The sequence below is a fragment of the Hyperoodon ampullatus genome (genome assembly GCF_949752795.1).
Source record: "Hyperoodon ampullatus genome assembly, chromosome: 2".
Taxonomy (NCBI): domain Eukaryota; kingdom Metazoa; phylum Chordata; class Mammalia; order Artiodactyla; family Ziphiidae; genus Hyperoodon; species Hyperoodon ampullatus.
In genome coordinates, this window is record NC_136915.1 from 119,855,306 (window position 1) to 119,879,827 (window position 24,522).

General features: G+C 45.1%; 1 protein-coding gene across 2 annotated transcripts in view; it reads left to right on the forward strand.

Moving 5' to 3' along the window:
• The window catches only part of NOS1AP (nitric oxide synthase 1 adaptor protein), a gene marked incomplete at both ends in the record, with an annotated part of 297,461 nt that overhangs the window by 75,960 nt on the left and 196,979 nt on the right, over window positions 1-24,522 (forward strand). For both annotated transcript variants that reach the window (XM_079697747.1, XM_079697748.1), the window contains one exon: window positions 3,660-3,731. In XM_079697747.1, coding sequence (XP_079553873.1) covers window positions 3,660-3,731 — 72 coding nt within the window. The remainder of the gene's footprint in view (window positions 1-3,659; window positions 3,732-24,522) is intronic.

A 24,522-nucleotide genomic window follows, 5' to 3' on the forward strand; every position in this document is an offset into this window, starting at 1 on the left:
TTATGTCTTGCTGCTTTTAGTGTGATTCATGTACCAGGAAACACTACAGTTCAGTTTATCACTGTCTTCAGAAGTTAATCTCCAGAAAATAGGGTGGAAGCAAGAAAATGGGGAAAAAACCCCTCAAAAAACAAACCAACAACAAAAAAAACGCCATGAGGTATTAACCTAGCACCAAGGGTGAGGTTTTCTGGGAACTTAACAGAATATCTGAAGTCCGTTGGTTAACCTTATTTGCACTTAACTCCTGCTTATTCTGTGAGTAGCATCCTGCATGTGAAGGCACTCACGTGCCTTCCTCTTCCATTGGAAGAGGAAGCCACAGATAAAATTGACTTGGATAGGGCTCCCCTGGTGGCACAGTGGTTAAGAATCTGCCTGCCAGTGCAGGGGACATGGGTTCGAGTCTAGGTCCGGGAAGATCTCACATGCCACAGAGCGCAACTAAGCCCCTGCGCCACAACTACTGAGCCTGTGCTCTAGAGCCTGCGAGCCACAACTACTGAAGCATGTGCGCCTAGAGCCCGTGCTCCTCAACAAAGAGAAGCCACCGCAATGAGAAGCCCGCGCACTGCAATGAAGAGTAGCCCCTGCTCGCTGCAACTAGAGAAAGCCCATGTGCAGCAATGAAGACCCAATGCAAAAAAAAAAAAAAAAAAAAAAAAACCTGACTTGGATAAATCTCATATGTTGATTACTTAGTACAATTTGCATCTTCCTTCTAGTTTCTTTTTTTTTTTTTCTTTCTAGGTAGTAACGAAAAGGAAGCAGGCCCTGGTATTTTTAAACTTGAGTGGTTGTACGAACCACCTTTCAGGTGGGTCTGGTCTACGACTGTGTCTTACACTTTGCCCAAAATGGAGCCTTAGAATGGACTGAAGCTAGTTGTGGAGGTGGTAATGTTTAGGTATTGAGATACTTTTTTTGGGTTTTTTTGTTATACATGTGCATAACGGCAGTAATCACTTATCGTACTCTCTGGTTTTGCCCTGAGGAGTGGGATTTCTGACCCCTCCCATGCTTGCCTGAAATTGTCACTGTTTTTTGGTTCATGATCAGTGTGGATATTTGGCTTTTGATCCCTACTTCGTGTTTCCTTTTAATCTCCTTGAATAACCGTAAGGTGCAGCTATGGTAGAGATGGGTTTTCTGCTCCAGACTGTCCTCAGAAAGGCAGATTTGTGATTTTCTTCACATGATTGGGAAGGAGGATGAGTGAGTGTGTGGTGTGAATACAAGTGGGATGTGTTAGTGAGTGTGGGCTGACCGTGTGCATGCTTTGTGTGGGGTGTGTGAGGTGTGTGTGTGTGTGTGTGTGTGAGGTGATCAGTCATGTGTATGCACGTGGCACATGAGGTGTGTGAACATGTGTGCACTGATGTGTGTGTGTGAAGGTGTGTGGTGTATGCGTGCACATGTACCAGGTTGGCTGATGGCGTGAAGGAGACACTAACAGCATGAAGATGTTGGGTGTCTTCACATGAGTGCTTTCACATGCAGGATGCTACTCCCTTGTTAGGAAACCTTGTCCAGAGCTATAAAGCTGCCTCTCCATTCTGTCTGTGTTGCTTCCATCCTCACTGTACCCCGAATGCTTTGGGATTCTCAGTCCAGCGGTGCCCCTTCTTGAGAAGGGGTGGGGATGGGACCCATCTGGGCATCTGAATTCAGGCCCAGTTGTGGACCTCACTGGGTAGCAGGCCCTTTCCTGGGGTTGCAGGGATCAGTGTGGGAGGACCGTTCAGTCCTCCAGGTTTACCTGTAATGGGTGACCTTGCTCGGTCTTGAGATCCAGGCTCTCATGTGATACCAGAGAGAACACAAGCCCTGAAGGTCTGGTTGCCACGTCAGCCCTGACTGCTCAGAGTTCAGGGCAGGAGCCATCAGGCGTGCAGTGCTCAGGAGAGGGGGCACAGAAACTGCCCCCGGCGGGGGGGGGGTGCTTTGAAGTTGGGCAGTCACAAACCCGGCCTCACATCATTCCTGGCTATGTGGGTCACTGACATGCTGACAAACGGTGGGGCCCCAGCAGTGCTCAGAGGGCAGAAACGCCAGCCATGGTTAAAGCTGACAGCACGCTTAGATCCTTAGATCCAGGGGGCTTTGTTTACCTGCTGTGGTGAGGCTGTCCATCTGGGGCCCAGGTTGTCCATCTGGGCCCCCTTCTTCCTACAGGCTGCTCGGAATCTTGATCTTCAGTGTGTTAGCACAAACTGGTGATCAGTACTAGGGGAAATCCTTTCCCAGTATTTAGTTTTTGAAACCCTCCTCACTGGGGCCAGCCTTAACTCCAAATTTTAGGAAGAACCTTTTATTCCCGTAACCACAGGAAATATGTTTTCTGTAGAAATGACTGTCCTGCTCTTATCTTCTATTAATGCAATCTTTGGTTGTGTGGACTTTTAAATTATCCTGGAGCTGTTAATTTCTAGGATATCCTCTGGGCTATTTTATATGTGTGTGTAAAAAGGAAAGACAAATTCCAGTGGGTCAGTGTGGAATGGGATGGTGCTTAATAAATGTTGGGTTGTCCTCTTTTCTTGTTTCATCCTGTTAAGTAATGATATCTAGAAATAATCTATAATTTTGATCCAGCAATCCCACTTGTAGGAATCCAGCCTAAAGGGCTACTTGGATGAGCTTAAAGGTGTGTAGATAAGGAGGTTTGTGGAAGCAATTTTGTAATAGTGCCCTAGGGTAAGTATCCATCAGTCATCAGGGGGAGCCATCACATGTAATGTGATAGACCTGTATGCATTGGTGGAGAAAGATGTCCAAGTTATATTTAAAGTTAAAAAATCAACGTGAGTAGTATGAATCTTTTTACATAAAAGAAATTCCTCTGGGTGTCTATGAATATATATATGAATCTTTTTACATAAAAGAAATTCCTCTGGGTGTCTATGAATATATATATATATATATGTCCATTAATATACAAAAAGAGATGTACATCTGACTGTTGACATTGGGGGACTTTATTCTTTTGCTCTGCATATATCTCCATTATTTGAATAGTGTACAGCAAGAAATTATATACAGTATTAGACAACCTTATGTCGTTTGGTTTTAAAATTAAAAGTTTAATCAAGTTAAATTTTTTAGTACATAACTAGTCCATTCTTTTTCTCCATTTAGGAAATAACTCAAATGTGTGAGGTCTCTATAACATCCAGGGCTAACTCAATGAAGTTCCATTAATGAAAAAAAGTAGATATTCATCTTTCTTATTCTTTTGGACGGCTTTAATGCATGCAGACCAGATTGTGTAAGAGATTTATACCTTAGCTCATTTTATCTTTACTGAAATCCCATTTTACAGATGAGGAAATTGAGACAAAGGCAAAGTAGCTTGCCCCAAAGATAGTGGTGGGAGATTCTTCATACCCAACTCTTTCTGTTTCAGAAGGCTGCTTGTTTAAACACAGTCCTTGGCTGCATCTCTGATTAAGAATGAGATGAAAAGGAAGCAGTTTCTTGTTTTGCTTTTTATAAAGTTAGAAATAGTCTCAAGACATCCTTTTGGCTCTTAATTTCCTCATCTGTAAAATGGGAAGATGAACTTGATGACTTCCAAAGCCCCTTCCAGCCCTAACATTCTGTGGTTAGGGACATTTGCCATCCCTCTTCTCAGTGAGTGTTTGCTTCTTTCCCCACAGTATGTCGGAAGCCTGGACGTGCCGAGGCCCAACAGCAGAGTGGAGATTGTGGCTGCCATGCGTCGGATCCGGGTGAGTGGCTGGAGGTGGGGCTGTGTGGAGCTGGAACTCAAGTGTCCGCCCTTTTAGAAAGTACTGGAGGTACAAGAATGGATGGCTGCACTCTTTGCAAGACCCCTGTACGGTCCAGGGGATCTGTTCTGAGTTAGGTGGTTGATCTTGATTAAAGACCAAGGTAAAATGGATATATGATGGCTGGAGGGCTACCACCCTCCCTCTCTTGTGACCTGCTGCTTCTCAAACTGAGACACGTTACCCTTGAGGTTGTGTGGGTTCTGCCAGTGAATGAGAGAGACTGGTGAAGTATCTTTTTTATTCAAAGATTTTAATGAAAAGGTTTAGTATTAGTAATTAGCTGATAATTGGCTCAAAGCATTTAAAAAGTGAAGCTTTTTTGTGGTACATAAAGAGGATCTACTTAAATTTTTAAGAACAAATGTGGGATTTCAACAGAATTTCCTTGGTTGGTTTGCTTTAGGCTCCGGACATGTGTGTGGGTTCTCTTCTGCCATTTCCGGTACTCTAGAGTAGAGTTTGATCTACTTTCCAACCTGTTGCTTTCGGAGTCTGTGGTACATGGAGCAGAGATGGAATAAAAATTAAGTTGTCTTCTGATCACTGTGAAGGAATTTGCCCATGTGTTCTGTCATGAAACAGAGGAAATTAGATTTGTGCGTAGGGTTGGGATTGGTCAAACAAATTGTAATGACTTTTTGGAGGGAATCGGAGTCGGAGGTGCCTGGATGGTCATCCTGAATGCAGCCTGGTTTGGGCTCTTTGTCTTCTAGAAGAATCTACTCACCTCAGTGGAAAACATATAGATGTTGGGAGCTTCATTTTGCTTTTTGCCAGTTTTACTTTCAGTCAATTCATCTGAGCAACAGAGACCTCAATTCAGTGACAGCAATTTTGGGAAGAAAATTAGTGTGTTTGCTTCTGTTTCTCTAAGCAGTTCATCAGCCTACTAAAATAATATTTTCACTGCTTTGGCCCTCCCAGTCCTTCAGCATTTTTTATTGTTAAGTTGCGTTTGTTGAAGCTACTATTAAATACAACAATACTGTTTTTCATAGACATAGAAATGAGTCACTTTCACATGAGTTCATTTAATGTTCATAATAAGCTGCGAAGTAGGGGTCATGTTTCCTTCATTTTCTAGATTAAACTGAGGCTCAGAGAGTCATAGAGGTCTAGAAGTGGTGGGCATGTGGCCTGAATGCAGTTCTCCAGTTGATTTCATGAGAACGTGCAAAATGCATCACACCTTTGGCTTCAGGCCTGGCATTCAGTATCCCCAGGCCTCTTCTCTTCCTTCACCTTCCTGCTCAGGTAGAAAGCACCAGAGCCTCAGCTGAGCATATCTGGGGTGTTGCTCTTGTGAGGATAGGTTACTGCTCTCATCATGGTTGTGACCTGGGGGTTTCAACAAAAAAAAAGTCCCACTTTTCTTCATATTTGACTAAGAGACAGTGCATATGCTGTTGCTAATATCACTATCATTATTAGAGTAATAAATATTAATAGTAGCTATCAATAATAGTAGCTACTATTTCAGTACTTACTATGTGATAGGTGCTTTATTAGGCCTTTTTTTTTTTTGTGGTATGCAGGCCTCTCACAGTTGTGGCCTCTCCTGTTGATAATTGGCTCAAAGCATTTAAAAAGTGAAGCTTTTTTGTGGTACATAAAGAGGATCTACTTAAATTTTTAAGTAGAGCACAGGCTCCAGACGCGCAGGCTCAGCGGCCATGGCTCACGGGCCCAGCCGCTCCGCGGCATGTGGGATCTTCCCGGACTGGGGCACGAACCCACGTCCCCTGCATCGGCAGGCGGACTCTCAACCACTGCACCACCAGGGAAGCCCCCTGTTAGGCCTTTTAATATGGAAATAATGTTATTATTTGTAGCTACTCTAGATGAGGTGAGGGTATTATTGTTAAATTTTGTAGATGAGGAAATGGAAGCCTGGGGCATTAAATAATTAATTCTAGATCAAATGGGTGTCAGTAGTTGGAGCTGGGATTCCTGCCCAGGACTGTGCTGCTCCCTAATTTGGGTGATGATCCCAGCTGGAGAACCAAAAGGTAGGGACATGGAGCTTCCCCAGCGAGGGAGTCAGTGGCAGAAATACAACTTTGTAGAAGGAACAGAGGTACAGGAACACATCCTCTCGAAGCAACGGCGGGTCAGGGTGTGTGGTGGGGCTGGCCATGCATGGCATCTGGAGGCCTTTGGGGCTGGAGTGTGGCCCCTGTGTCCTCTTCCCTCATCACCTGTCAGCCCAACTGGCCAGGTGCCAGTAGCTCGGTTCCCTGTGACCTGCTTCTGGTGCTTAATGAGCAGCTCATTAAATTAGAGGGAGAAATGAATTGGCCAGAAAGCTGTTTGGTCTGGCTGTCCAGTCACTTGTTTAGTCTGACCACCACTAAGAACTCTGGGTGTGTGTTTTACCCTGAACCCCCCAATTCACTGCTAGGTCCAGGCTGCTATTTTCTTTTCTTCTCTCCCTTTCAAAAGCTGTCTTGCCTGTAATTACAGTTGTCAAGAACTAGGGCATGTGATTTCTGTGTAAAAGACCATGCCTGACTCTGTCCTTTTGTGTTGAATGGTGCCAGGCTAAAGTTGGGCGGGCCACTGCGGAGTTTGGTTCCTGGATGCTCTTGTGGATTCACAAGACGCAGGCCTCCAGCTTGGCCCTGAGCAGTATCTCGTCCTCAGAGAGAAGCAGTTACTATAAGGATCATGGTACCTTACATCTGTGAAATGGGTCATGCCTCTCCAGGCCCTTTAGACGCCCGTCTCCCTGATCCTCTCTGGGGTTCTGCACAGGACAGTGCAGATTGTCTCCATTTCACAGAGAGGGAAGCACCTGGAGTGAAGGGATTGGCCTGAGGTTGGCCAGATTCATCTTCTGAGTTGGGGTTCTAGCAGCTGTATGGATTCCTGTTCCTGCCCCAGTGCCACACCTGCAGTGTTGACTCTGAGCTAAATATATGGACTGTTGATTTGACTGGTGTTTTTCCTCTTTCTTTTCCCCATTTCTCATTGGTTCCCTCGCCATATAGATTTTCTTTTAAAATTTATTTGTCTTTGCCATCTTTTTCTTTTCTCATGTGCTTTCAAAGATTTTTTTTTTTATGGTGGTTAAAAACACATCACATATTTAACCGTTTAAAAGTGTATAATTCGGGCTTCCCTGGTGGCGCAGTGGTTGGGAGTCTGCCTGCCGATGCAGGGGACACGTGTTCGTTCCCGGTCCGGGAAGATCCCACATGCCGCGGAGCGGCTGGGCCCGTGAGCCATGGCCGCTGGGCCTGCGCGTCCGGAGCCTGTGCTCTGCAATGGAAGAGGCCGTAACAGTGAGAGGCCCGCGTACTGCAAAAAAAAAAAAAAAGTGTATAATTCAATAGTGTTAAGTATATTTACACTGTTGTGTAACAGATCACTCTAAAATTTTATCTTGCAAAACTGAAACTCTCTACCCATTGAACACTAAATCTTCTTCCCTCTCCCCCCAGCTCTTGGCCGCCACCTTTACAGTTTCTCTTTCTATGCTTTTGACTACTCAGATACCTCATATATATGGAATCATACCTTGCCCTTCTGTGACTGACTTATTTCACTTAGCATAATGTCCTCTAGGTTCATCCATATTGTAGCATGTAACAGGATTTCCTTCCTTTTTTAAGGCTGCATAGTATTCAGTTGAATATATGTAACACATTTTCCTTATCCATTTATCTGCTGTACCCTTGGGTTTCTTCCACCTTTTGGCTACTGTGAATAATGCTCCTGAACAAAACAGGATCTCAAAGAGATATGCACATATCTCTTTGAGATCCTGTTTTGAATTCCTGTGGATGTATACTCAGATGTGAGATTGCTGGATTATATGGTAGTTCTTTTTTAAAATTCTTTGAGGAACCTCCATACTGTGTTCCATAACTGTTGCACCATTTTTAATTCCTGCAACAGTATAAAAGCGTTCTAGGATTTTTTTTTCTTCTCAGTAACGTGTACCTTCTTGGTACACATGAATTTAAATAGATGAATAGATGAATTTTCTTTAAATAGATGAATTGTCTTTTTCTGGTAAGGATTTGTTGGGGTGGGAACCACTCAGCACTTGGAGTGTTTCTGGGTCGTCTCAGGGAGCAGGACATGGATTCACAATGGATTGCCAGGTTACTTGCTGTCACAGGGGCCTCCTGCCTGAACTACCCAATGCCAGGGTGTGGGAGTTCCTTATACTGTACTTCTAAGGACTAGATCTGGGGCTGTGAATGGTTGTAAGTGCAGCATTAGCACAGTTGTCATAGTATGAGTTGGCATATAAGTGGATGAATTCATCAGCACTTCTTAGAAGGCCTCTCCTTAATTTAGCACTTTCACCTTCTGCTTCTCCAGCACTCCAAGTAGAACCACTTCTGGCCCGGCCATGCCCTGCCCTGGTCACGCAGTGTCCCTTTGCTTGGATGCACAGCTGTTGGTCAGGCTCTGGTGACTAGCGTGGCATGTTCCCAGGGCAGTGTGTTTGGAGGCTGCTTAGAGTGGAGACCATGCAGGTGGGAGCCTGAGACCTGGGAGACAGATGGGGGAGGAAGAAGGGAGGGGCCGGAGAGCCAGCCCTGCTCAGCTGGGGAAGGGTGTTTAGTGTTTCCTTTTGCCCCGTGGCTGATAGTTATTATTCATCTATATTTATAACTCGTACATTTACAACTTTAAACATACTTTCGCATACATTATTTCATTTGATTAGCCTGGAGTGTTCCTATTTGTTACCTCTGTTTGATGAGAGGTGGGAAGACAGGGCATGGAGGAAGGAAGGGGACACCGGGCTCTCCAGCCATGTCAGCCAGCATAATGCATGTACACTCATTCATTTATTCACTCATTCATTCATTAGATATTTATGGAACACTCTATCCTGGGCTAATGTTTCAATATTCTTTTGGGTGCTTATATTCAGTAATGGACAAGCCCGGCACATGAATAACTATATATTATTAGAAAAAGGGTAAGAAGCTAAGAAAGTGTGTAACTGGGGGATGTAACCCAATTTGGGGGAGACAGGGAAGACCTGTGGGTTACAGAGGGATGGAGTCAATAATCAGTAGATACTGCAGCCTGATGACCCCTGAGATGAGGATATGGTGGCTCAGGGAGGACATGCAGTTCCTGGAGGGAGGTGACCATGTCACATCATACTGTCTTTGAACCTCACCTGTCTAACTTAGTGCCTGGCCATTAGTACACAGTAGTGTTTCCTGAATGAATGAGGACTTTTCCCCAATAAAATGTACTTGTTTAAATTCAGTCTTCTGTGTACTTCAAACACAGAATCGTAGCACATCATTCATTGTTTGAAGTGACTGTAATTGCAGTTTATCCCTCAGATTTTAGAGGCCCAGGGTCCCACAGGAGGAAGACCCAGATCTTCTGATGCCCAGCCCAGCACTGCTGCAGAGTAAGGCCAGTGGAAATTCACTGCACATTTTTTGCTTCCTTGTTTTCTTTGGAGAGCTTCTAGGAACTTCCATTGATTAGTTGGGAGTTGGGATGAATTTTGGGAAGCCCTGATCATCAAACTGAGTTGGAATGAACTGCAGCTGTGGGTAGCAATAGTTTTTGGATCTGCTCTTTGTTTTGTTTGTTTCCTTACTCAGGATTTGCCACTTTCCCCAAGGTTGAAAGAGGTACCTTTAGCTAGTCCCCTTGACACATGAAGACCCTGGTCTGTTCCCTTGTTTGTCTTACTCTTAAGAAATCTTCAGTTTCTCTTATTTTCTGTATTAGTTTACTGTTGCTACTGAAACAAATACCACAGTCTTACTGGTTTAAAACAATGCAGGTTTATTATCTTACAGTTCTAGAGGTCAGAAGTTTGAAATGAGTCTTATGGGGCTAAAATAAAAATGGGTCAGCAAGGCTGTGTTCCTTCTAGAGGCCCTAGGGGAGAATCTGTTCCTTGCCTTTTCCATCTTCTAGAGGCTGCCTGTGTTCCTTGGCTTTTGGCCTCATCCCTTTGAACTCTCTATCACCACATCCACTTCTTTGACTTTGACCCTCTTGCCTCCCTCTTATAAAGACACTTGTGATTACACTGGGCCCATATGGATAATCCAGGATAATCTTCCCATCTCTCAATTCTTAAGTCATATCTTCAGAGTCCTTTTGCCATGTAAGGTAACATAGTCACATGTTCCAGGCATTAGGACATGGACACCTTTGGAGTCCCATCATTCCACCTACCACACCTGCCTTGTTTATTGTGTACCAAATAGGATAAGCTAAGTGGTGGAGGCCAGACCAAATCAGCAGGCCCTCTTAATTCCAGATCACATACTTCCCCCACTCCATACTAGCTGCCTTGTATTGGGTTGACCCACATGTTCTCCTCTGATCCCTATGATGACCCAGGCAGGAAGGAAGCTTAAGAGATATTCCCCAGAAGCACTGGGTGATTATCCTGCTCTTTGTCTACCAAGGATCCAAAGGTCTGAGAAGATGCTAGCTGGATGAAGAAAACAAGAGAAGAGGTGATACGATTTTTTTTTGTGTGTGTGGTACGCGGGCCTCTCACTGTTGTGGCCTCTCCTGTTGCGGAGCACAGGCTCAGCGGCCATGGCTCACGGGCCCAGCATCTCCGTGGCATGTGGGATCTTCCCGGACCGGGGCACGAACCCGTGTCCCCTGCATCGGCAGGTGGACTGTCAACCACTGCGCCACCAGGGAAGCCCGCCCCCCTTTTTTTTTTTTTAAAGCTGCACAGCTTAGAACAATTCACAAAGTTCAGAGCAGTTCTGCATGAGCCCACAGTTGGTCTGACACACTGGGGTTGCTTGTTTGGAAGTTAACTGGTTGAAAGTTGAAGGGTGGCCAGTAATACTGAAATCAGGCTACTGGCTTTGCACCATTGGGCCTGCTGTGTGAATAGGTGAGTTTGGCAACCAAATATTTGGTATGATTTTCAAGTCCATTGTTCCCAAATATTAATACCATTTCCCCCATTGCACTTTTTAGCTTCCTCAGAAAGCTGTGTAGTCAAAAGAGCTGTCAATGAAGAATAATGAGTGTTGGACTCGAGTCCCCTTGACTTGATGTGTAACCTTGGTGAGGTACCTGACTGCCATTAATTTCAGTTTCCTTGTTTATAAAGGGGAAAGGATGATACTTATTCTCTCTGGTGCTATCGTTGAGTCTGGGATAATGCATGAAAAAATACTTTATAAACCAAAAAGGACAATTTATATTCATCAGTATCATTTTTATACATTCCTCTGGGTTTCAAAGCATTTCATAAATGCAGGTAAATACCCTGAGAGATACTGAGCTGCTTCATCTAGCTCTTTTTAATAGCCAGCGTCTTTTTCCAGATTTCAGTGCAAACATCACATCCTTCGGGAGGCTTCCCCCACTAGGTCATTTTGTCTTCTCACATGATCTTGTGGCACCATACCTCTCTCTTTCGTAGCTCTTGTAGCAACCGTATTCCCAGTGTCTGGCAGGGTGCCAGCCTTTGCTGAGTAGACTTTTGTTGAATGACTGAGAAAATTAGTTGATAACCATGTGAGCATAAAGCAGTGAAACCCAGCAAGGCTCTACTGAGGGAGTGCCAGGGAGGAGGAGGGCTGCAGTGAAGTCAGACCTAACCAACAGGCTGGGCTCCAGAGTGGCAGCTGGTGTTCTGTTACTCTCTCACCTTTGGAACCTGTTGTAGCTGCTGGAAGGGAAGCCTCAGGTGGGGAAGGAGAGAGGCATCTTGCTGGGCCTTCAGGGTTGGAGAGAAGACAGATTTGTGGCTAAAGACCAGATTTATGGCTGTTAAAAACCTAGGGGACAGATCCCCGCAGTAGAAATGTAGTGTAGCCTCCCAGAGGCCATGCAGCTGGACCTGGAGGGGTATGTCCATGCAACCAGATGCACTCAGAGTTGTGTGGTCCCCCATCGTGGCTCCTCTGGCTGTGGGCTGGGTAAATTCTTGGCCACCCTGCAAACAGCTTTCACAGTAGTCCAGCATGGGATCAGAGTTTGCCATTGAACAGTGACTTGATTTCTCAAGAAGGCCTGCTCAGGAGTGGTGTGATACATGGCCTGGAACAGAATGGGCAGGTGACCAGGAAATGGCCAAGCTCTCCCCTTTCCTACAGCTCCCTTCCAGTGGTGCCACCTCTTCCAGAAATTTCTCTCACGATAACAAATAAATATAAAAAGGTCCTGGATGGTCTTGGGAGAACAAAATGAAATGCTCTTGGGAGAAGATCCAGGGACTGGGGGCACCGGTGGCTTTATGGAGCAGTGACTGGAGTTGTGAGTGCCTTACAGCTGCACTTGTGTTTCCCTCCCCACAGGCATTAAGCTCCTGCACATGGCCTCTTCATACGTTCAGCCACAAAATCTATGTTTTACCTGCTTCTGGGAGGCTTTGTCCAGGAATCATTTCATCCCCTTTATGTAACTCTCCCCCTAAGTGGCTACCCTCACTATCATTTGCTCTTTTGTCATGAATTGTTTTCCTTCTCTTTCCAAATTCAGAGTTGGCACGTCTACCTCCGAGCAGCTTAGATTGTAACACAGACCTAGCATGGCCCTATTAATTTCCTATTGCTGCTGTAACAAATTACTACAAACATAGTGGCTTAAAACAACACAAGTTTATTATCTTACAGTTATCCTCCAGTTCTGGAGGTCAGAAGTCTGAAATGAGGCTAAAATCAAGGAGTTGGCAGGGCTGTTTTCCTTCTGAGGCTCTAGGGAGAATCTGTGCCCTTGCTTTTCCGGCTTCTAGAGGCTGCTTGAATTCCTTAGTCCTTGGCCCCTTTCCATCTTTTTTTTTTTTTTTTTGCAGTACGCGGGCCTCTCACTGCCGTGGCCTCTCCCATTGTGGAGCACAGGCTCCGGACGCTCAGGCTCAGCGGCCACGGCTCACGGGCCCAGCCGCTCCGCGGCATGTGGGATCTTCCCGGACTGGGGCATGAACCCGTGTCCCCTGCATCGGCAGGCGGACTCTCAACCACTGCACCACCAGGGAAACCCTCAAGGTTCTTAGTGTAATCACATCTAGGAGCCCCTTTAGCCATGTAAGGTAACATATTCACAGGTTTTGGAGATTAGCTTGTGGACATCATGGTGGTGGCAGGGGGGTAATGTGGTGGTGGTATTAATTGAGTATTAGGCTTGTAGCAGGGATCGGAAAGATTCCACTCCTTTACTGAGGTGCTCTAGTATCGGGGTCAGGAAGAACTAAGCTCAAATCCTCTTCCTTCTCTTGACTAGCTGTATGGCATTTCTTACTGCCTCAGTCTTTAATCGGTAAAGCTGGAGTATCTTCTTGGCAGATATATTTTACAGTTTTATGTGAGTGCATGCAAAGCACTGAGCGACGTGCCTAGCACATGGATTGTGCACCATAAATAATAGTTCCCTTCTCTCCTTTCTAATTAGTGTGTATTGGACAGGGACAGTGGGGTCAGAAAACCATACAAGCTGGTTGCCAGACACACTTAAGCACCCAGTAAATGTTATCTTTTAAAGACATCAGCTTTGCATGCCAATTATTTTTTTCCCTTAGTCTGTAGATGAGTGTTTCTCAAAATGGGCTCTGTGGCTCTCTTGGAATTTAGGGATGTAGTCTCCAGGGTCTGAGTTCTTTATAAGAATTAAAAAATTTTGTGTTTTCATTTGATCCAATAGCAAAGTAAAATAAGCCTATTCCAGACTCTTGGAAGGGCCATATTATGCCTGAATGCTGCCAACTGTTTTATTGTCTACAGTTGTGTTTGTTTCCTTATGTTGGCACCAGATAGTTCTTCTGTAATTGTCATGCCCTGAAGAAAAAGTTCACAATATGTCTATAATGAACTCTCATAAGGTGAAGGACAAGTGACGGTACCACACCTTGTAGGAATTAAGATTTTGCAGTGGTGGGAACAGAAGAAAGTGGCAGAAAAATGGCATCTGCACATGGAGCGCAGGACTGCAGGCAGGGCTGCAATGCGGCCACGCTCCCCGGGGTGGCTCTCTGAGTTGCTTGTGGCTTGTGTGACTGGTGTGTGTTCTGATTAGTTCCAGTATCTTCTGATTTGTTGGCACTTGTGCTATGCTGGTTGTCAGAATACTGTCATCCAATTTTGTGTGTGCTGAACTCAAAAGAACTTGGGTAAGGTACTCACAACATATTCCTGTTGTGAGAAGGGATATAATTTCAGTTAAATAACAAAATCTTCTCTGACGTGAACATCTTTACTTTGAATTTATTGGTTATACAATTTGTGTTTAATTTATAAATTTGTAAAAGACCTGTATGTATAAGCAGTTTATATCCAGTTTTATGTCTTACATATTTAAATGTTATACATGATTTGCCAGCACATTTTTTGGTAACACCTTTATTGAGGCATAATTCACATATCATGCAACTCATACATTTAAAGTATAGAATTCAGTGGTTTTTAGTATATTCATAGTGTTGTGAATAACCATCACCATCATCAATTTGAGAATATTTTCATCACCCCAAAAAGAAACTCTGCACTTCTTAGCCATCACCTTCCAATCTCCCCCAAATACCCCCCATCCTAGCCTCAGGCAACCACTAATCTACTTTCTGTCTCTATGGATTGTCTGTTCTGGATATTTCATATAAATGGCAGTCATACAGTGTGTGGCCTTTTATGTCTGGCTTCTTTCGCTTAGCATAACGTTTTCAAGGTTTATCTGTGTTATGGCATGTATCAGTACTTCATTTCTTTTTATTACTGAATGATATTCCATAGTATGGATATACCATATATTAGTTATTCATTCAAATGCTGAGTGTTTGCAAAATTTTTTTTCTTAAAAAGGGGCCCAGACTTTATTAGGTTTTAGAAAACATTTGATGTGGGTTGAGCAGGGTGTAAAGGGATGGTGACAGTTGTTGTCTTCTCAGCCAAAGGAAACAAATCATTGCTTTTTTAGGTAATCTTGGGCAAGGCATTCTCATCAATATAAAGAATGATGTACTGATAGGAGAACTTAATTTTTTGTCCACTCATTTAAAAACACGTGTTGAACACTGGGGTGCATATATCTCTTTGAATTAGTGTTTCCGTTTTCTTTGGATAAATACTCAGGAATGGAATTGATGAATCGTATGGTGGTTCTGTTTTTGATTTTTTTTTTTTTTTTTTTTGCGGTACGTGGGCCTCTCACTGTTGTGGCCTCTCCTGTTGCGGAGCACAGGCTCCGGATGCGCAGGCTCAGCGGCCATGGCTCACGGGTCCAGCCACTCCGTGGCATGTGGGATCTTTCCGGACCGGGGCACGAACCCGTGTCCCCTGCATTGGCAGGTGGACTCTCAACCACTGTGCCACCAGGGAAGCCCTCTGTTTTTGATTTTGTGAGGAACCTCCATACTCTTTTCACAGTGGCTGTACCAATATACATTCCCACCAACAGTGCACTAGGGTTCCCTTTTCTCCACATCCTCACAGCATTATTTACAATAGTCAAGATACGGAAGCAGCCTAAGTGCCCACCAACTGATGAATGGTTAAGATGTGTTTTATATATATTACAATAGAATATTACTCAGCCATAAAAAAGAATGAAATCTTGCCATTTGTGACAGCATGGATGGATCTGGAGTGAAGTAGAGTAAAATAAATAAGAGAAATAAATCAGAAAGACAAATGCTGTATGCTTTCACTTATATGTGGAATCTAAAAAACAAAACAAACATATATAACAAAACAGAAACAGACTCACAGAGAACAAACTAATGGTTGCTAGAGGGGAGGGGGAGGTGAAACAGGTGAAGGGGATTAAGAGGTACAAACTACTGGAATATATTACAGTAAATCACAGGGATATAATGTACAGCAGAGGGAATATAGTCAATAATAATGTAAGAACTTTGTATAGTGTATAATCTATAAAAATATTGAATCACTAAAAAATGTGTTGACTTCCTTTTATGAGCCAATATTGTTTTAGGCTCTGGGGATGTAGCAGTCTACAAAACAAAGTCCTTGTCTGCATGGAGCTTATATTCTGGTGGTTGGGATGGAGGTAAAGGAGGAGACAATATACATATAATATCACACGTAAATTGTCTGCAGAAAAATAAAGCAGGGCATGAGGATAGACAGTGCCAGGAGGTAGGGAGTGGAAGCTATTTTATGTGAATTGTTGGAAAAGGCCTCTAGTTTCTGGTGACCTTTGAATCTCTAGAGATGTGAATGTGAGATACAGAGTGAGCAAGCAAGCCATGTGAATATCTGGAGGCAGCTACCCAGACAGAAGGAACAGTAAGTGCAAAGGCCCTGTGGTGGAAATGGGCTTTGCAGCTTCAAGGAATAGCCAAGAAGCTCAGTGTGGCTGGAGACTCAAGAGTCCAAGCGCAAATGGTAGATTATTTCCAGGAGTTTATTCCTAGGAATCACACATCGTATGAATTTGGTTCACTTAGTACCTACTGAATGTCTGACCACACATGAGAAAATGCATTTATCTTTCCCCTGAATCTGCACCAGATTGAAAAGTCACTTTGCTGAGGAGCTTTGGTTCTGCTCCTGAGGTGAACAAGTTTGGGGATGATTTTAAAACTGGGACAGAGCTGCTAGATGCATTATCTGTAAGCAGAGAAGAGTTAGTAAGAATCAGTTGTTATCAGAAGCTAACACATGCTTGCTTTTAAAGATGGTGACTGACTTTATTACAGCCATTTATGCTCAAGAATAAGAAATGATGTAATTGAGCTTCCATGGGAGCATTTGAATATTGCCTGGCTCAGCCCACAGTTTCTTGTGCTGACCTGCTTAATGCTCGGAGGTCTTCTTGAAGCCAGTGATGTTTATCCTTCACATCAGGAGGAGATGAAGAACCTCAGTTCATTACTGCTACCAGTCTCTGGGGACCTATTTGTTCATGTACCTGCCGTTAGTAACAGGTTGCACTGAGCATCCACTCCTTGCTTTGATGACTTCTGTGCATTTTTAAAAAGTATATACATAATATAATTTTAACCATTTGTAAGTGTACAGCTCAGTGGCATTAAATAATTCACTGTTCTATACCTATTACCACTATCTATACCTAAAACCTTTTCATCATCTCCAACATAAACTCTCTACCCATTAAACAGTAACTCCCTCTTTGCTCTCAGCCTCTGGTAACCTCTGTTCTGCTGTCTTTCTGATTTTTGTGTGTGTGTGTGTGTGTTTCTGATTTTTGCCTGTTCTAGAGTCCTCATATAAGTGGAATCTCAGATAATATTTGTCCTTCTCTGTCTGGCTCATTTCACTGAGAGTGATGTTTTCAAGGACCACTCATGTTGTAGCATAAATCAGAATTTCATTCCTTTTTTATGGCTGAATAGTATTCTCTGCTGTGACTTTTTGCACTCAGCACATATTATGCAGGCTTTGATGTGTGGCTGTTTCCTCTTGGGACCAAAAGCAATGTATTATAGGACAGGGATGCACAGTCATGGAACAAAACATCCACAGCAACAAATACTGAGGACCTGAGCTGCTGGCGGGAAACCTCTTTGGTCCCTGCTAAAAGGCCCAATCTTCTCTTACGTAGTACTTTATAGTTGTTAAAGTCATTTTCGTGTCCGTTGTCACCTAATGTCTCCAGTAACTTTTTATAAAGTTATAAAGTTAAAGCAGGTATTATCCCTGTTTTATTACAGATAAGGGTCATCAGAGTGAAATGACTTGCTCAAACTAATTATCTTGTACTTATCAATGATGACCAGAGTTGATTATAGACTGTGCCGTGTGCTGTGTTATGTCAGGCTACGTGCAAAGTGCTTCACAAGTATTATATTACTTGATCCTCACCACAACTCTGTGTTGTATACTATAGGTATACCTATACAGAGTTTAGGTATAGGTGTGAAGATCATCCCTTTTTTTTTTTTTTTTTTTTTTTTTGCAGTATATGGGCCTCTCACTGTTGTGGCCTCTCCCGTTGCGGAGCACAGGCTCCGGATGCGCAGGCTCAGTGGCCATGGCTCACGGGCCCAGCCGCTCCGCGGCATGTGGGATCTTACCGGACCAGGGCACAAACCCATGTCCCCTGCATCGGCAGGCGGACTCTCAACCACTGTGCCACCAGGGAAGCCCCATCCCCTCTTATAGATGGGGAAACTGAGGCACAGAGAGGTTAAATAACTTGCCCAAGATCACAGAACTGGTAAGTGGGGAATCTAGGATTCACTCCAGAGCTTGAATGAGGTACAGCTGAGTCTTGCCATGGTTCTGCTACTATCAGTTCGCTTACTTCTGGGTCAGAGATCCTACAAGAACATGCTGACTGTCCCCGCTTTACCAAATATCAGTCCAGGCAGCGTCATCTGTGTCCCTGATTGTGCCTTTCTCCAGTCTGGGAACACTGCCAGACAGTGGGCATTATTTGATTTTTTTATAAACTTCTTTTTAGATTTTGAGACTCATACATCCTGTGTGACACCCCCATTTGGTTATCCCAAAGGCATCTTAAATTCAATGTGTCAAAAATGGAATTCATCATTTCTACAGTCTCTTCTCTTTGCTTGGAACCCTCTCCCCTGTGTTTTTTCCTGTTAATGTTTCCTTATCTCATCGAAAGGCATCTTATCAATCCAAGAATGTAAGCTGGAAACCTCAGAGTCACCTTAGACTCTTCTCTGACAGCAGCCTTACTCACCCTTACTGAGTTTGCCCCCTAAATATTTCTCAAATGTGTCTCTCCCTCTTCATCCCTCCCTGGGGGCACCCATGTCATTTTACAGAGATTGCGGTAGCCCTTCTTCGTAAAGGTTTGTCTCTGTGCCCTAGGCTTGTCCCCCTCCTGCCCATCCTCCACACTGCTGCCTGGCTCATCTGTCTAAAGGCACGTCTGTAGGAGTTGTCCTGCTTAAAACCATGTGGTGACAGGTCATCACCTACAGGCTGGAGCCTGGACTTGGATCAAGGCACGAGGGGTTCTGCCTGGCACGTCAGGCCACAGTGACAGTCCTGCCGTTCTTAGGACCCTGCACGTGTCCTGTTGGGGCCCCCACCTCTTTCCTGCTCTTCCCTCTGCCTGGGAAGCTCCCCGTTACCAATGTGGCCCAAGTCTCTCTCCTCAGGACTCAGCGGACCTTCTGCATATCCTGCACGATCCAGTGTGGGCTTTCATCCTTTCTAGAAGCTTCCCCTCTAGAGACCTCTGTCTAAGCACTTAGACCACAAGGTATGTGTCTCCTTCAGGGCAGGGACTATGATAATCATCAAAGAGAGCCATGGGGTGAATGCTGATTCTTCTTTTGTAAAATAGGAACAAAGTCAACCGGGTTGGACTGAAAGGCAATGGTGATGTCAGGTCCTTAGCATGTGCCTGACCTATAACAGATACTCAGGGGATATTAGCATCTTCTCTCTCCATCCCTGCTGCCTGTGTGACTGGAGAGAAACCTTTCCCAGGCATCCCCACACTAGCTCATTTGCTGGAATGTTTCCTTCTGAGCTGTTCTAGACTTGGAGGCAGAAGCCCTCTGTTTATTTCTCTGTTACACCACCGTGAGCAAGTTAACTTCTCCGAACCTCAGCCTTCCCCTTTGTAAAGTGAGGGTCATTTTGCCCAGTTTCCTCATAGCTATTTCATCAGGGTTAAATGAGATACCACATAGAAGGCTATGTAAATTGCCAAGTGCATGTACAGATAGGCAGCATTTGGACCCAGAAGGCAGTGGGAAGGGTGCCACAAGCCCCTTGGTCAGGGCTCCTTGCTGGTAGAATCTCCCACTTGGCGCTGCTGTTCTTGGTTGAATCTGGTGCCTCCATCCGAGGTCTCAGTGGAAAACCTACCATGTCTGCCTTTTCGATAGGCACCCGGCCCTTTGGCATTGCATCAGTGTGAGAGATAACGGGCGGCAGCTGCTGTTCCTGAGTCTTCTGTTTCCCTGGAGAGGCATTTAACCACGTGCGTTGGCTGTGGGAATGACAAATCACTTCTCCACAAGGAGCTCTGTCTAACCAACCCAGTTGGAATCACCCTTGTTAGTGCAATATTAGCAATTTACCCTGTTTCCTTAACCACTAACCAACTTGACAAGATTTGGCATTCTCCTTTGCCGCTGTTAATAGTCTCATCACCCGAGGGCTTGTTAAATAGGTGGAAGGCACACCCTGGATTTGCACTGAAAACAGTCATTCTGAGCTGTTCCTCCTCACATAGCTTCTCTCCTGAGCTGCCAGAGCCCCGGGTCTTTGCTCCTCTCTTTTTAGAGGCCGTGGTAGGGAGAGCATGGACTCTGGGCTGCAGAGTCCCTGGCTTGCATCTCTGCTTGGCCGGGACTTGTGTCCTGAGTTACTTAATCACCCCTGGCTGTAGGTGGCTGAGAGGCTGGGGGAAGTCAGTATCCCCGCTTTCGTTCCTTCCAGCCAGCTCAGCTCTTCCTAAGACATCCCAGACTCTTCTCTCTTCAGCTCCTCACGGAGGTGGGGCTCCTGCCTTTGCTGTGTGCTCAGGCCTCCAGGGCAGCCCTGCCACCTGCAGCCTTTCTGCAAGGGAGCCTCACTGGAAGGAGCACTCTCCAAGCAGCTCAGACACAGAACTCATCTCATGTCCTTGTTCACAGCCACGTCAGCCTCTGCTTCATTTTATCATTTGTGGACCCAGGTAGGTCTTTGTTTATCCTGGCCCAGGAAGAGCTGGAAGAGAAGACAGTTTGAATAGTTCTGGGTATATATGGGTCGTTAATATTTTAAAATTTGACTGGTAGCTCCTCAATTCTTTGAGCCATTTCATTGAAGAACCAGGAAAGGACAGGGAGGTAATGGTTTCATTTCATTTAGGTGATACTGATACCCAAACATCAGACACACAAGAATCAACTGTAGAGTTCAAAACTAACAATGATAGTAAGTCTACAGTAAGTGTTAGTTGTTGTGTAACAGGTACTGTTCTAAGCGTTTGGCCTATAGTGACTCACTTAATCGTCGCAATTACTGTATAAAGAGGAGTGTCAGTAACTTGCCCAAGGTCACACAGTCAGTAGATGGCTAGGATTCCAGTTCTGGAACCCAGGCTCTTGACTGCTATACCGTCTCTCTAAGGCAGACAGGTCACCACCAAGTCACCTCAGTTGAGATTATCTGCTGGTTGGACATGTGTTACTGCAGAGTGCAGCCTTGACCTCTCTGTTGGGCTTCTCCGTGCACAGAGTCCACATTGTCTGTATTTGTTCTCCTGTTAAAACTGGTTGCATCCCATCCCCCCTTCTCTGAAGCTGCTGGTTGAGCCAGTCTGCTCAGGTAGGAACTTCCAAAGCAAGCTGTTCTCCCCGGTCCTCAGTTAGGCTTTGCGACATCAGTTGGTACAGCTGTGGAAGCAGCTGATAAAACAGGGTCAGGCTGCTTAAGCAGAGAGTGATAGCAGGGTCCCCAAGGGAGGCTGCCTGCTCACTTGAAAGAGCAAAGACCTAGAAGTCCACGTGCATCGCCTGAGGCTTGTGGGCACGTGGGTTGGTTTGTCCCTCCCTCTCTGCATTGAAAGACTAAGAGGCGGTCCTGGTGAAAGATACTCGAAAGAAGAGGGGTTCTGAGCTTACAAAAACTCTGCCTTCTCTGGATGGTGTAAAAGCTGCTTATTGAACAGGAGGCTTAAGGGGCTGAGGCCATGAGGGATCACCATCGTGTCTGGCTTGGTTCAGGTTTAAGCTTCCAAACCCAGGCCTGCTTCGGGTTGGGTAGCGTCCACCTGGTATGCGGCTTACACTTGAAGTTTCTCTCCCACTTGGGGAGCCGGGTTTGGGCTGTCTTTTAAGTGCTGGACTTTGTGGTCAAAATAGAAAGTCTGGCTCTCCTGGCTGGGATTTCTGAAAGAGTGACAGGTTGCTAACAGCCTAGTAGGATGCTGGGTGCCACTTCCAGATGAGGGCCCTGTTTGGATGGGCTCTAGGGCAGCGCGCTGCCTTTCCTTGCCAGTGACCCTATTGATCTGGAGCCCTGGTTTGACTTTTCTTCTCAGCACTTTCTGTCTTCTGGTCAACACTACCTCTCCCCCAGTTTTCTCTTTTACAGAAATCCTTTCTTGAAACCTGATTAGATTTCTTGGCTTGCACATCTGGTCTTCATTTAGCTGGGATGACACTTAATTTAAGTAAGAGTTTGGCTGCCTTTAAACTGAACAACTTCACCCTGTTGAGGGCCCAGTGGGGAGTCAGTAGCCAGATTGTTTATTGAAAGAGATCATATTGATTTATTATTTTAATTTAAATCCATTTCCAGACACCCCTGCATTTAATTGCATTAAAAGGACACTCAGACTGCTCCTTTAAGAATCCAGTGCCCTCGTCTCCAGAGGGACAGAGGAGTACTCTTGAGCATATAGGTAGGACCACTGTATATGTGTGGCATGCATCCATCTGACCTCATGGAGGAGACTGTGTTGGTAGAGCTGGAGGGCTCTCCCTGTCCACCCAGCACACTGTGTCTGGACTAGCGTGAGACCTGTCATGTCTCTGCTCAAAAGCCTTCAGTGGCTCCCCACTGCCTATGAATGAATTAGGAGTTCTCAGCTGGTGGTCAGGGGCTTCCCCAGGCTGGCTTCACTGTGTCTGTCAAAACTCATTTTCTGGGGGGAATCCCCTGGCGGTCCAGTGGTTAAGACTCTGTGTGCGCTTCCAATGCAGGGGGCTCGGGTTCGATCCCTGTTCAGGGAACTAAGATCCCACATGCCGTGCGGACAAACAACAACAACAAAGCAAAAACCCCTTTATTTTCCATCATTGCCCAAGTCTCTGGCCAAACTGAGTTTCTTACTAGTCTTCAAACACGTGGTGTCCTGTTTGTCCTGCTTTCTGCCTTTATGTTCTTCCCTTTCTCTGGAATTCCCTCCCTTTCTTACCGGGTCTCGTTGTTCAAGGCCCATTTCAAATGAATATCTTTGCCATGAAATCTTTTCTGATTTCTTTCAGCTGTAGCACCCCCAGTTGAACTGAGCCACCCTCTCTGTATCTCCTCAGGTATTTTGGCCTGCTTTATATTATAATTATTCTTATTAAATTGGACTGCCTGAGAGTAGTGACCCTGTGTTGGTCACATGTGCTCCCAACAGAATGGAACTCGGCAACTGGAGTAGTCACTAACATTTCCTGAGCGCTTTCTCTGTGCCGGTTCTAAGCACTGCACATATTCAGCTCAGTAATCCTCACAAAAGCTCTCGGAGATAGATGCTATGTTTAGTCCCATTTTACAAATAAGATAACTGGGGTATAGAGAGGCTATGTAATTTGTCTTAGGCCACCTAGCTAGCAAGTGGCAGAGCTGAGGTTCCATATTAATTGGGGTTCTCCAAAGAAACAGAACCAATAGGATACGTGTGTGTGTGTGTGTCTGTGTGTGTGTGTGTATGTATATATATAGAAAGAGACTTATGATGAAGGGTTGGCTTATGCAATTATGGAGACTGAGAAGTCCCATCATCTGCCATCTTCAAGCTGGAGGACCAGGAAAGCAGGTGGTATAATTCCAGTCCAAACCTGAAGGCCTGAGAACCCAGGGAGCCAATGGTATAAGTCCAGGTCTGAGTCCAAAGGCCCAAGAGTCAGGAGTGCTGATGTCTGGGGCAGAAGAAGATGGATGTCTTAGCTCAAGCAGAGCAAATTTGCCCTTCCTCCGCCTTTTTGTTCTGTTTGGAATCTCAACAGATTGGATGGTGCTGAGCCACATTGGTGAGGTGAATCTTCTTCACTCATTCTACCAATTCAAATGCTAACCTCTTCTGGAAACAACCTCACAGACACACCCAGAAATCATGTTTTACCAGCTCTCTGGGCTTCCCTTAGCCCAGTCCAGTTGACACATAAGATTAACTCTCACAGGTTTCCACTCAGACTGTCTGCCTTCCTAGTCCAGACTCTCTATGACTTTGCTACATGGCCTGTTTCATAGCAGGTACTCGATTAATACATGTTTACTAAGAAAAATAGTACTGAACTCCAGGGATGTAAGTGAGCAGGGATAAATTAGTTTAAAAACAAGGAACAGGAAGAAGTAAAATTAGAATCAGCGGGCAGGAAGAGAAGGAGGAGAGCTAAGAAGGGAGGAACAGAAGAGAGAGGAACACAGAAGGTTGAGCTAATCGAAGCTTGGGGCTCATGCTTTTGGAATCAGGTTCAAGGGGTGTGGGGTGACCTCACACTGAGGCAGACACAGGGATTGTCAGTTGCTATACCTGGACCCTGGCACGCCTGGCACAGTCACCACACATGCTCCAGGTGTGACTTACAGCTTTTACCAAAAGGGATAGATGGGGGGATGGATGCAGATATCAAGCTCTCCAAGCTTACTGGTGGGGAAACTGAGGCCCAGAAAGGTTGTGACTTGCCCTGGATCCCACTGTACAGCGGTGCTGACTGGAATTTGGGCCCCTGGTTTTTTCTGCTTTGTTTTCAGGCTTTGTAGAGAGTAACAGATGACTTTCTCTCACCCTTACTATTGTTGGAAAGGGTCGTTTAAGGTGTGTGGGGCTGCTTCTCCCCATCTTTATTCTGTCTGCATCTCTTAGATGATGCATGTTTTCCTGTCCCTACAACTTCTACTTTGGTCTAGGCCCCAGGTATCTCTTGCCTAATGTGTTGTGGTCTTCTGGCACTGGGCTTCTGTACTTAGTTTTTATTGCAGCCAGAGTTGTATTTTCTACTCCTTGTCTTAACTGTCCCTACCCCTAAACTCAGAGCCTTCTGGTTCTAAGGATCCTGCAAGTGAGCTCTTAGACGATCACCTTTTTAAGGTCTTTCGTCAGAATTCTCCACCCTTTCTCGTTGAACTCATCTCCTTCCACTCAC